At 38.1% G+C, this 14,647-nt stretch overlaps 1 protein-coding gene across 1 annotated transcript in view; it reads right to left on the bottom strand.

Moving 5' to 3' along the window:
* abca2 (ATP-binding cassette, sub-family A (ABC1), member 2) overlaps positions 1-14,647 on the bottom strand; it is a 79,199-nt gene extending 64,552 nt beyond the window's left edge. Inside the window, exon 1 of the mRNA XM_060883943.1 lies at positions 14,244-14,647. Within this exon, the coding sequence (XP_060739926.1) occupies positions 14,244-14,309 (66 nt within the window). The 5' untranslated portion in view covers positions 14,310-14,647. The remainder of the gene's footprint in view (positions 1-14,243) is intronic.

Below are 14,647 nucleotides of genomic sequence, written 5' to 3'. Positions count from 1 at the left end.
GTCAAGCTAAAAAGAATTAAGGCGTAGTTAAAGGTCACGCATGAATAAGCTTCGACTTGAACCACGCAGTTTACACTAAAACTGTACTGGCTAGACTTCTTGGTTCTAAATGAAAAGGTAATACAGCAGAAGCATTGTGTTGGGACATTAAATTAAATGCAAACTAATACGTTATCATTTTCACTTCCTCATTCTTTTACAACAGTCTCTGAGTCTAGGAAAGCAGAAGATGTCCTTTTTTCCCCTCTAGCTTTATAGTTCTTTCAACATACTGTTTTTATCATTATTAGCTTTTACTTCTCTTTCTCAATTTGTTCTACAGTTCTCTAGTCTGTTCTCGGTGAGGTCTTTTTCCTCCACTCATATTGTCTTTAGGCAACTTCTTTTATCTTTATCTTTGTTTAACGTTATAGCGGGTCGGGTTGCGTTCAATATAAAGAAGAAATTGAGCAAATTAGTTCATCTGGGGTGGGGCACGGTGGCTTAGTGGTTAGCACGTTCGCCTCACACCTCCAGGGTCGGGGTTCCCGCTTCCACCTTGTGTGTGTGGAGTTTGCATGTTCTCCCCGTGCCTCGGGGGTTTCCTCCAGGTTCTCCGGTTTCCTCCCCTGGTCCAAAGACATGCATGGTAGGTTGATTGGCATCTCTGGAAAATTGTCCCTAGTGTGTGATTGCGTGAGTGAATGAGAGTGTGTGTGCCCTGTGATGGGTTAGCACTCCGTCCAGGGTGTATCCTGCCTTGATGCCCAATGACGCCTGAGATAGGCACAGGCTCCCCGTGACCCGAGGTAGTTCGGATAAGCGGTAGAACATGAGTGAGTGAGAGAGAGTTCATCTGGTTAAAGTGGTAAGAAATCTAACTAGGCAGCTGGGTCATAAAAACACCAGTAATAATATAGTGAAATTGGAAACAAGATTGAGATTTATCACATGTCCTTCAGATGTGCTGGTAAACTGGTACTAAATAATAATGTTTCATGACCAGTGAATTAATTCTGTGCTTTCTGCTTTATTGGAATACTTTGCATCACGTTGCATAACTTGCTTATCTCCCCATGTGTGTTTAAACTTCTTGCACTTCACCTTCCTCTGTCCTTAAAGATTTGAGCATATTTACTACATAACTTCATACATTCATAGTGTTTAGGAAACTTAAGGCTACACTTCCTTAGCCTATAGCTACATTATCTGGCCAAAACTTTTTTGTAAACATCTGACCATCACACCCGTATGTGTTCTATTCCTTCTCAAATGTTGTAAATGTTGGAAAAAGTCTTTTTATTCTGGAGCAGTATGATTTATCTTCACTGGAAATAACAAGCCTAACTTAAACTTGTTTAAGCATGATGATGCCCCAGGCACAAGCAAGATTCCGGTTTTGCAAAATTTGGCGTAGAAAAGCTTCAGTGTCCTGACCTAAACCCAACTGTACACCTTTGGGAAGAACTGGGTTCGCCTTCTTGTCCAACATCAGTGCCCAAGCTCACTAATGCTCTTGTGGCTAAATAGGCAAATCCCCATTTGTAGCCGTGCTACAAACTCAAGTAAAAAGCCTTTACTGAAGAGTTGAGGTTATTAAAACCACAAAAGGCAGACCAACTCCATATTAATGCCCATTGTTTAGGATGTTTGGCAAGCAACAAGGAGGGATGGGGAGGTAGCAGGTTAGCGAGTGAGTAGTGGTTAGCGTGGTGAGTAGTGGTTAGCGTGTTGGTTAACTGCTGGTCATGAGCTCGAATCCCAGGTCCACCAAGCTACCACTCCTGGGCCCTTAACAAGATCCTCAGTAGCTCAGCTATATAAATTAGATAAATGTACAGTAAGTTGCTCTGGATTAAGATGTCTGCCAAATGCCACAAATATAAATGCTTGTGATGGTCAGGTATCCACAGACATTTGTCCATATACTGTAGTGTATTATTTCTTTTGTGAATTTTATTTTATTTTTTGCCTTTTTTGTTTTTACATAAAGGGGTTGTAACCAAATATGAATCCATCATTCAAGTTGAGCAGATAATGTGTTCTAAATGAATACAAATATAGATATAAATAGCTTTATAAGTGATTCATGGATAGCGAGAAGTAAGTGTATGGGCATGAGTTTCCATGTTGTAAATAAAATCCCCAAACACCGAACAAAAAAATCAATAACCGTGTAAAACTTAAGACTAGCACAAACAGTTTGGGCCTCATTTTTGGATGCGGAATAGGTTAACACTGATGCACCATATAACATGTGCAGACCAAATGCTGTGCAGGGCCTAGCATGAATACAGTTTAGAATATTTGATGCAGTACATAAATGCAGCTACAAATACAAATAATTCACTGTGTTGTATTTTTAAAACATAATGGACTTTCAAACCAGTAAAGAAGATAAGAGATGAGAGACTCTTAAGCCCTATTCGGACGGGATTAGTTTTACGTGGGGACGTGGAGTAATGCAATTTTACCTCAGTACGTCTGTAATATAAATTGGCCAGTTCGCACGGGACAAGACATCTCAGAAAAACTAGCAGAAGTGGGAGGGCTAATTCGCTTTACGCACCACAGTAACCTCCTTGTCGTCATGTGGGTATGACGTTGCTTCCTGTTATCACGTGCGCAAACAGACAACATGGCGCCTCCATGCTTGCAAAACGCGCCAAAAACTACTTTTAAACAGGAAATGACGGAATTTTACCGTACATATTCACAGCGGGTCTATTCGGACGGGATTAGTATTACCTGAGGTAATTTTTCCGGACCTTTTTACAGAAGGTAAAAGTCGCCGTAATCTTTACTGACATTGTCCATAATGATTACCGAGATGGCACATTCGGACGGGACTAAAATCACAGTATATTCCTGTACAGCTGTGACAATATCCATTGTTAAAAACTAATCGAATTGAAGTTACTGATCTATATACTTTTCCTGCTAATGTACATAGCATAGCATAAAAATATGGAATATTCATCCTGCCAAACTGTATGAATTGTAATTTGAAACTTCTAGCCAATTTAAATAAGCACTTGAGTTAGAACAAGGTGCAAGATCAAATTTGCCCTTGAGGATGAATAAAGTACTCTCTCCTCTCTGTTCTACTGAGAAGTCAAAATGGCATATTTTCCAGAATATAAGTTCCTCTTGAATCTAAAATGCACCCAGGAAATCTGTCTGCTTATTGAAAAAATGTTATAGGTCACCTCTCTGGCATAACCTCAGGGCTTCATTAGCTCTAAATTAAGTGACCTGGAGAACTTAAAGGAATAGTTAATGATTTCATTGGCCGATAGCCAAACCTAGCTATTTGGATTGAATCTCAACTCAAACATTCAACCCCGATATTCTTTCACTGTTCATGACTGAATGATAATTTACAAGGTTTTTAAATAGTCAGGCTCTAAATGATTGACAAGCAAGAATGCTTAAGACGCCTTCTTGTATTGATTTGTTGTATGATGGAGATCACTTTTTTTTTTATCAGATTGAAGACCATAGAAACCTTGGGGTGGTTTACTGACCCATCAGTGACGTGACGTGACATACGGCTAAGTACGGTGACCCATACTCAGAATTCGTTTAACCCATCCAAAGTGCACACACACAGCAGTGAACACACACACCGTGAACACACACCCGGAGCAGTGGGCAGCCATTTATGCTGCTCAGGGAGCAGTTGGGGTCTGGTGCCTTGCTCAAGGGCACCTCAGTCGTGGTATTGCCGACCCGAGACTCGAACCCACAACCTTAGGGTTAGGAGTCAAACTCTCTAACCATTAGGCCACGACTTCACCACAGAAATCTCAGAAGACATTTAAAAAAGGTTTCGGTCTTGTGTCCGAAGTTTTGGTTGTGTCCGTGTTCACCATTAAATTTATTTGTCACATCACACTCCACAGTGGTGCCTACTGTCTCATACTTTAGTCTTTCATAAGGTTTTATTTAGCCTAATAGGATAATATATTTATAGTAAATTTATTTTTTCACACAAATGTTTCTATCTTCAAAGTAAATTATGATATCAAACCCATTTCTTCTCTCTGAGATGCCCAAAGTGCTTGTTGAAAAGCATTTAAAATCTGAAAGTGTCATAGATAGCTAGAGATAGCTAGCTAGCTAGCTAACTAGATAGATGTGTGCATTGTATGTACAACAATAACCAAGAAATATACAGTGTATGTACAGATTATCTACAACCACTACAATTTTCTGTAAAGTTATCCAACAGAAGGAAAAACACACGTCACACTCTGAAAGTCAACAGAGTCCTGATTCATTTTATATCAGACTTGTGGCCATAAAATAATATTTAGTATTTGTTTCATACTGATTGAAAATGACTGATAAGTGGATTTCCATTTTGCCAGCGTAATGGAACACAAAGGCTTGATGACTTCATAGACATGCTGAAAGGGATATGTTTGGAGCTCTTTCTTTGAGAAGTAAAGTGCAGGCTTGTATCAGTGAGTGTGTGGACTCTGTATCTACACTTCAGTAGAGGGGAAAAAGTTATTCATTGCTGCCCCAGCAGGAAAAAAAAGAATAATTAAAATGAAGGAGGCATGAAATTAAAATGTACAGTATTTAAGCAGTGTAATGGGTACCTAATTGATTTTTTCAGCACGTTAAATGTCAGGCTGGTAGTATATTAATAATACCGTCGTCCCCTGTGAATGAATAAGATATTATTAGTGATGAAGACGGGCACTTCGTTCAGGGTGTATTCCCGGCTCGTGTGGTGTTCCTGGGATCGACTAGAGATCCACAGCCACCAGAATAAAGTGCTTGCTGAAGATGAACGAACGACATAGTGCAGAGACGACTGCGTATAGTAAGGAAACTTCAACTTCAGTTTGAACTGATTACAGAAAATGTCTTTAAACTTAAAGAGCAGATTATTTAATGTGGAATGTAAACGTAAAATTGATCAATTAGACATTTTCAGTCAGAATAAAGAACTGAATTATTTTAAGTCTGATACAGAGCTCTGTTGGCTTTCAGTGTGAGATGTTTATTTTTCCCTATGTTGGATAACCTTACACAGGATTTTAATGGTTAAAGATAAACACCTTCAAATTATATATTCTTATCAACAAGTACAGTACATGGGGCATCTCACAAAGCAGAAATAGGTTTGATATCACCTTTTAATTTGAAGACAGAAACATTTACGTGGAAAAAAACGAAACACTTTTGGTTTACTGGAACTTAGTGAGAAAATATTACCTTTCAAAAATGCAAATACTTGTGAAAAATTATTACTGAGGCGCTACTTTCATATGAGCCATTGTGGAGTTTGACACGATAAAGTAATTCAATGCTGAACATGGTTACTATAAAAAAAGGCTTAAAATTCCATATTTTTGGCCTCTGGGAAAAAGAGTTAAAGGTTAAGCAATAATAAGTTTTATCACGATTCTGTCATGTTAGCTGTCCTTTTGTAAGCACTGAATTTTAAGTAGGTAAACCCTCTGACATTGTATTAAACACCCTGCTGTTGCTCTTCTGAACACTTTGCCAACTCTTTAGGCCTCAAAGATCCTAATAGATCGATAATTGTATAATTCACACATTCAACACATAATTCCAGAACAGTCACACACAGTTAATGTGTTGAAACCTTTCTCTCATATTTAACAGGTGGCTCACACAGCAGGACTGTGAGATGAGCCGTTCATGCACACAAACAGCAACCTCAGCCCACACGATAGAATTGATATTCCATCACGACTCACGCAAACACACAGAAAACAATCGATACAAATCCTCGCTTTGGCTGTTTGATGAACTGCACGCCATTTCGTCTGCTGTCATCTGCGATGCACACGGTGATAGACGGTGAGGGGATGGAAGGGGAGCTAAAAGAGTGGAACTGCAACGTAAGTCTGTTAACCGTTTGGTTTCTTTTAGGAGCGTAAGGCGTTATGAGATAGCTTTCCTTCGTCTCAGATCCTATTCAATAACTCAGTCCGTTATTCAATTACGGTAAAAACACAGCAGGCGGCCACAAGGCCAGGCTTTTATTGCTGACCCTGTAGCCAAATGAAAGCATCATTCAAGTCTTACTCCAGCCTTTCTCCTATTACATTTAAGCTTGGTGGACTTGGGATTGAACTCACAACTTTCTGATTGATAACCCAACACCTTAACCACTAGGCCACCACATGCCCATGTCTCTATGTTTTACTTCCATATCTAATTTTTTTTCTGACTCATCTGAATAATCTCTCTCTGTATCACTACAGCCTTTCTTATTCAGTTCTCCTCTCATTAAAAATGTTATCCTCTGTTCCTATGTTCTTATCCCTCACTATTCAATGTACTAATGGATCCAGCTTTTCCTCAGCCTTCATATTTATCACTACATCTTTTTATCAAGCTACATCTCCCCCTGAGCACTATGATGACTCTGTTCCTATTTCTCTCCCCATTTCTCAACTCCCTCTTCATCCCCATGCATATTTCATTTAGCCTTTCTCTCAGGAGTAAGGAGCGCTTTCAATAATTCACCGTGTTGGATTAGCAGGACACTTCCACCCCTTGCAAAGCATCACTACACTAACTTCATATCTCACCCTCGTCAGTTATTACGCTTGCTCTAAAAATAGAACAAAGCTGACTACTGAATGTTGGCTGGTTATTTAAATGCAGCATGTTTTCATCAGCTGAAATTGTTTCACTCTTGTTTTTGTTTCATCAGACAAAAACAATAGTGGCACAGCTACGTAGGTTATATGTCCAGGCTGTTAGCTATTCATTCATAGAGTATTTGCTAGAGGACAAGTAAACTCAGCAGGTTAGCCTGTTAACTGTAAACTGTAACCTGTACTACCAGCTAAAGTACGCAAAAACAATAAAATGTACTCTTATCATTGATTTTGGTACAGATGTTTTATAGCTGTTTAAGATATTTAGCTAGCTAAGTGCATTAATACAGATGCACAGACTCAAATGAAGCTTGAAGTAACTAGCTAACTAGCTCCCCACATATTAGTAGATGATGCTAGCTATTTAAGTGAATTACGGTGACTGTGTGTCTATATGAATGCGCTTAACTAGCTAACTAGCTCACCATTTTTATTTACATTATGTTAGAAAATTAAGTGAATTAATACAAACATAAAGTAGGTTGCTGTCCGTTTGTATGAAGGCACATAAGTTAGCATAACATATAACTAGCATGCAATACATTATTACATTATGCTAGCTAGTTACCTCATTAATGATACAAAGAAGGTGAATGTTAGCTTTAAAAAAAACAAACAAAAAAAAAACTTATAACTGTAGCATAGAAACAATTGAGCTTTTTCTTGCCTAGTGAGCGCTAGCTTCTGAAATTATTTGTTCGCCGCTATTTGTGATTTGTGTGAGTACGCATTGTGAAAGGTGCAATGGCACAATGTTTTGCGCTAAAGTCTTGAGTCAGGGTTCCTCTCAAGCTTTCTTTCTCCTGCCACAGAGCATTAACATTTCATTCTATTTAGTTAAGCTTTTAAAATCCACTAACAATTTTTAAATAGTTTAAATGTGTTTGTTATGCTTGTAGGTTTCAGATACACTGCTTACATTTCCCTAAACTCATCTGCATTGAAAACTACAGAGGATAGCAAATAGCTAACGTCAGTGAAGCATGTTAGCTGGATTAGCCAAGTGCTGCATCAATTTAGTCATAACAGAGCTTTAATTACATCCGTCTGTGGAAAAACACTCATTATCTGGACAGAAAAACAAGAATTCACATCTGATATCATTTTACTTTTGAAATTGTTTTTCGAAGCGCTTGTTAAAATTGAAAGTTACTGCCATGCCTGATAGATAAAAAACGTTTAAGAAACTCAGTCTGACAGGGTGACAAAACATTTCCTAGCTTGCATTCAATTCTTATTCTGTGTAAATGTAATATACGATGTGTATAAAACATTGGATATTTAGTTTCCTGCTCATGGTGCAGAATTTCAAAAGTCTTAAAACTATAGTTTGCTAAAAATAGGTAGCACCTATGCTATCATGTCAAAAATGCAGAGCACGTCTAAGAGCTCCGGAAGAGTTTCCAGTTATCAGATGTACAGTAAACGCTTTAAATTGTGCATGAATCTGCAATTTTATAAGAATAATCCAACATTATCCTGATACTCATGGCACAGCCGAGCATACACAAGGTCATAGTGACTAATGTCAGCTTTCCAGGAAGAGAAAAAAATGTACATATCAAGAAGAAGTACTAATTTAATTTTACAGTAAATGTCCAAAAGTCTTCCCAGGTAATTATTTTCTAGTTCATTTATAATGATTCTATATGACTAATTATTACCCTTCGTCAGTAATTCAGACAGTTTTTCACAAGCGAATGACTGATTTTTCCCCCAAGGCAGGTCACTCAGGTTCAGAAGCAGTGCCAGAGTAAAGCTCTCTTGTGTTTATAACCTGCTAAACCAACACACAGAACATTTAATAACTGTCTTATTGTTGCTGAATGCATTTACAAAATTGGAACCGAACAAGTTTGTGCTTTTGGCCTGATGTGTGCCTCATATAAAAAAGCCAGGCATCTTTGAAAATAAGTGCACAGGTCCATTTGAAACAGCACTGCAGTTTCTATCCAACCTGTTGCCATGGTTATCGAATTGAAGTGACAAATGAGAACTGGTGCTTTGACCTTGAGTGACATCATACTTAGAGGTTGAAAGGTTTTAGTTGAAAAACATAAACACTTATACACACACACACACACACACACACTACTCCATCAGCCCTTATGTTTAGCATGTATAATGCAGAATGCTGACATTCAACACTCCCGCTGTCTCCCCAGATATCTGCTGTGACTGCATCTTGATCCTTCTCACACTCTCTCTCCCTCTCTAGTCTTCATAGATACACAAGCATGGCCCTGCCTTAGCCAGTCATTCAGAGACTTTGAGCTCACACGGGAAGTAGGTCAGCCCGATCTGCGTTAGGCAAAAGGGTCGGGGTCAGGCGATGCAACACAGCACATAAACAATAGGGCAGTGGTTTCCAAACATCCAGCTATCAGTAAGAAAGAGCTTGAATACACATTTAAAAAAGACAGGACATTAGGTACTGTAAGAAGAGCAGTAGTTACGATATTTATGCTCACATGGATGTATATCATTTATTTTAAATGTCTAATCAAGCTCTTTCTTAATGATAGATGGATGTTTGGAAACCACTGACCTGATGTTTCTGTGCTTAAATAGATGTTTATATAGGGTTGTTTTTGACAGTTACAGTTTTATTGCAATATTAAAAAAATATTAATGCTAATTAATATACATGAATTTGCATGCTTAGAACTGTAAATACGCTCGTCAGAGGACAGTTTCTTAGAATATCACTTCTTTATTGTTTGATCAAGAAAACATCATTGTCAAATCCCAGCACAGTGTACGAGTTCTGCTTATTTTTTATTTATTATTTTTTTTCATTTCAGTTTGCAGTACTGTCTTATTGTCGGTTTGTTTTCCTAACGTGTACACCTGATACTATTAACTATTAAGTTATTGCTGCTGATTTTGGATCTTTCTTTTATGATATTAAGCAACATTCATTCATTCATTCATTCATCTTCTACCGCTTATCCGAACTACCTCGGGTCACGGGGAGCCTGTGCCTATCTCAGGCGTCATCGGGCATCAAGGCAGGATACACCCTGGACGGAGTGCCAACCCATCGCAGGGCACACACACACTCTCATTAAGCAACATTATAATATTATATTATATTAGCATGATTCATGGATCGTAATTGATAAAAGAGACACTGAGTATTCACACTTTATTCCTGCCTCTAACCCAACGGTACTATTTATTTCATTCCATTTTCAGCTTTAAATGTATCATGAAGCCGATATTTTAATATCTTTGTGGTAGACAAACGTGAATTCTGGTCATCCGGAATATCTGAACATATGAAAAAAACATTTAGTATGTTTACATTCTAGAAAAACTCGTAAATCATCTACATGTGATGTGACAGATCGCCTGATAGCTTCGGATTACAGCAACCGACACACATTAGATGTTATCTGCTTACACAACCATGTGATATCAGTTAAAAAGAGCTTTTAAACAGCCATCCCTGTGCCTCTTTGATCTACAGTGCTTGAGAAAGAGCCCATAGAAATCTGCCATTTTAGCCGATTTGGAGCTCTATTTCAATGTCAATGATTTTCCTAACTCAACACATATTTATTAAATATATGCATTTATTTTTTTATTTGTTTGTTTGTTTATTTATTTATTTATTTTTAAGATATGGTGAACTTTAATAGTAGTATATTTTGTGTTTTTTACTGCAATTATTTATTTATTTGTTTGTTTGTTTGTTTGTTTGTTTGTTTATCTGTCCATTCATTCATTCATTCATTCATCATTTATTTTTAACTGACCTTTAAAACTGAGTTTTTATTTAAAAAGTCATTAACGTGAACAAAATAGTAATTTCTACATGTAACGTCTTGCCTTAATAAAACGATTTATCCAAGCAGTTGCTCAGAGGTCTACAGTGGAAGTCCTACCAGTCCTGCTATTCAAAATCGAAATCTTTCGATCTCTAGCCTAGAGCCTTAACTACTGAGCCATCATCGAGGAATAAAATCACAAAGCTTGACTTGATCATCCAATTTGGATTTGCCTACGCTTACGAAACGCCACAACAAGCGAAGGATATAAATATGGGTCAGTGTCAATGGAGGTGATTAATCATTGTTACATTTATATCCGTTTTATGTTGATGCTTACAAATAGAAAAATACACTCTGTGATTAACAGTCAGACATAATTTTGGCACATTACTGCATAAAACCTTCAAAACATTGGCGCTATAAAGCCATCATCAATTGATAACGCTGCCTCTACCTGAGCTTCCTGTACAGGAACCGGTCAGATTTAGTACTCATTAGTTAACAGTGCAATCATGGTGTCTTTCTGAGACAAGAAAAATTATGAATCAAGTACTATCCAAACATCTAAAGGAAATAAGTAAGAGGGTTTAATATTATTTAATTAGAGTCAGAAATTCAATACAGATTTCTTTCTAAAGGAATTAGTGTTTAGATTATTATTATTATTATTATTATTATTATTATTATTATTATTATTATTATTATTATTGCTATACACAGGGACTTATACAGTGGATGCTTCAGACAAATTTAAGCAGCAATATCATGAGGTTTTCTGTGACGAGACATTTAGTTAACATTTAAGGAAGAAGTCTCCAGTTTCAGCGCGTTGTAACAGCCAAAGCTAACGCTGTTACTACATTTTGTAAAAATGACAAAGTCTTCAGGATGGAAGGCTTTTTGGTTTCCTGGTAACAAGACAATTCATTTTATCAACTTTGTGGAAAAACTTTACTTTGAGCTTGCTGACAGAGCAAGTGTTGTCGTGTAAAATGCGTGCTGTCATGTAAACTCTAACCGGGACTAACGTTTCAGGGAAAACATTTAAGGTAGCAATGAGCCAATCAAAACACTCTCTCAGAATGGTCAAGGGTAATCCCTTGTTGTCATCTTATTTAACGGTTGCGTCAAAAGCCGCACTTTTATGTGTTATAGCGAGAATGGGATGAAAAAAAACAAAGTTGGCCAATTGCAGTGGAATAAGAAGAAGCAAATATTTCAAGACACAAGAAAACAAGGTGGTAACAGTAACGTTGTTAATGTTGGCCAGCAACAGAGCACGACATTGATTACTTTCCCACTACCGAACTCACATCCTATCTCGATTTATTCCTTACTTAATTCATAACGGTAAAGGCTTTAGATCTGTTTGCTGTTAATCACATCATGAGCGAACAATAGAACTGTATGACTAATGCATCCCACGCCATTTTTAAGAAAAAAAACACTGATGTGTCCAGGGTTACAGCTGTGGGACGGCACTCCTAATTATAAGACGAGGTTTTATTTACAGGACATGTGATTTTGTTGAAAATGAGTGTAATAACATTACACTATTGGCTTTGAAGATGTTCTAAAGTTTCTAATACTCGAGATATTTGTGCAAACAACATTACAATGATTTAAATCAGCATAAGCCAGATTGGATGTATTAACCCTGCATGAACGGAACAAGAACAGAGAAGTCTGAGATGTTGTAACAACCATATACTAAAGAATTTGGCACAGAAATGACAGAAGTGCAACATCTTTATTAGACACTCTGTGAAACTCTAAGCACTGAATCAGAGCACATTTGAATTTCATTTCTATTTGTGTAAAAGAAGAAGAAGAAGAAGAAGAAGAAGAAGAAGAAAAGGAGGAAGAAGAAGAAGAGCAGTGAAGTGATGCGCTGTTTCCCAAAGGTCCATCAATCAACTCCTGAACTCCTGAGCACGCCTGATTAAACCGACCCTGTGACGTAGCTGTAGCTAATCTTACAGGGGTGATCCTTTCCTCCAGGGATCCTGAAATACAATAGAATAGGGCCTGGCATTGCTAAAAATAGCTCACAGTCATGGCTGTGGTATACGCTGACTGTGCTGTGCAGTCGCTGGGTAGAGGAAGCTGGGATGATTAGAGGTAAAGCATAAATAAGCACAAACAGTAAATAACTATAGAACTTTTATTTGAAGTTTTTTAAACCAGCATTAAAGATTCGTTCCATCAGCGTGAACTATGAATCGAGTATCGGACTGACAGAGTTTCAACAGAGTACTCGAGCGTGTGAATGATTCAGCATGTTTCATCTGAGGTTGTTTACAACACGATTCACTTTCTGATCCTGCTATGAACATTAACTTTCAATATTAATTTGTGCTCCAGTTACAGTCTCATCCTCCGCTGCTGGCTTTAGGCCTCCAATTCAAGCATCCATCATGAGCTAAGTGGAGAAAAACCAAAATCATTTTTAGGGGATAAAACTAATCTGAATTTAAAACAAAAGAATCCAGATAAATACACCAAATTACTGCTCCGTTTGAATGTCGATCTTTAGAGGAACAGTAATATATGTTTGTTTTATTGCTGGAAATAATGTATTCATAAGTCTTATTTAATTCAAATGGAAAAGCTGGTGAAATCATGCTTCAGTCTGTATCTAAACTCACAGTATAGCATTTAAATTGCACTGGGTTTTTTGTTTTTGTTTAGGTTTTTTTGATTGAGCATTCTTTTATCTGCGTATTAATGTGCTGTCGTACCTGCTCCACTGTCACAATAACCCGTGAGTGTTCTTCATACTAAAAATGTGCCATAGCAAAATGGATGGATATTCCAGTGCATTTTTTTTTTTTATCCCTTTGGAAATACAATACAAGATATAAACAGCAGAATTCAGTCGTGTCATCTTCGCGCCTTCCTGAAATGACTCTGTGCGAGTTTTGGTTGCAAATTTATGCAAAACTGACAGGTGTCATGGCAACGTGCATTGCTCGGGAGCATGAGATTTTCGAAAGTTATGGATTAAGATGTGAAATCAATCCAGGATTTTCGACTTGGTGCATTTCTACTGAAGACGGTGCCTTTCAAAGCTTAAAGATTTTTTTTTCTTTTTACATTCAGCGGTTTAGACCACGTCACCGTCCCTGACTTTTGTTTGTCAAACTGTGTCAACGGGTGCCTTTCAAAGCTTGAGCAATCCCAGACGTGCATTTTATTTCTTCACCGATGTAGAAATGTCTACAAGAAGGGGATGTGTTCATGTTTGTGACATGGACTAAAGAGAGATATAACATGCAAGACTATACTATCCAGCTCTGGCATGAACGCTCACATTCTGTTTTCATGTGTTACAGAATTCATCTGTTTTGTAGGAGCACATCAGCCTGTTGCTTACGTATCATAAACACCAACCTGTGCTTTTTTTTGGACACACTTTAAAGCAACAAAGCAATTCATTTGGTGGTTCTTAAGTGTGTCTTGGTCTATATGTGGATCAAAACAGATATTGCAGAAGCATCATGGGTTCTGGTTCAGTCTCAGCATCACCAGACTACACTGTGGGACTTGCTCTAGTGCAACCTGTTAATGACTGTGTGTGTGTGTGTGTGTGTGTGTGTGTGTGTGTGTGTGTGTGTGTGTGTGTGTGTGTGTGTGTGGTGTTTCTGCAAATAGCATCAATACCACAAACACACACACTACACACACACACACTACACACACACTACACACACACACGTGTCCACTGATTTGATAGCAGTAAAATATACATCAAGTTGTTTATCATGCAGGTTTATAAAGATGCTCAGGGTCACTATGGTTTTTATTATACAAGACTGATAGACTGAACACTCACCGGCCCTCTGCGCTTTAATGAGACGTTTTTCCAAAGAAGAAGATGAAGCTGATGAAGGAAACCCATATCTAATGCAGTCGGAAACGAAATCAGGTGAACCGAGCAGGCATCAGAGCGATGACAGCGCGCGCAGCTCCGTTACCACCAGTCCCTTAACTGACCGATCATCTGTTCCTCCGTTATAACAGCTGAACCGCGCTCTTGCTTTCTGGTGAATCGCCATGTACTGATAGAAAGCGAGGCTTCGGCGGTCAACACCTACTGCACAATGCCTGGGTTGTACTTCCGTATAGATGTGTCGATGCTGATTTGACTCAGAGACGTGTTACTGAAAGCATCTGGGGTCGAAACCGACTCCTAAAACAGCTCGTCAGCGCGCGGATGCGTTCAATGAGGGAACTAAT

This window comes from Tachysurus vachellii, chromosome 12, assembly GCF_030014155.1.
Source record: "Tachysurus vachellii isolate PV-2020 chromosome 12, HZAU_Pvac_v1, whole genome shotgun sequence".
In the NCBI taxonomy this organism is placed as follows: Eukaryota; Metazoa; Chordata; class Actinopteri; order Siluriformes; family Bagridae; genus Tachysurus; species Tachysurus vachellii.
This window is presented reverse-complemented; position numbering and strand designations above follow the sequence as displayed.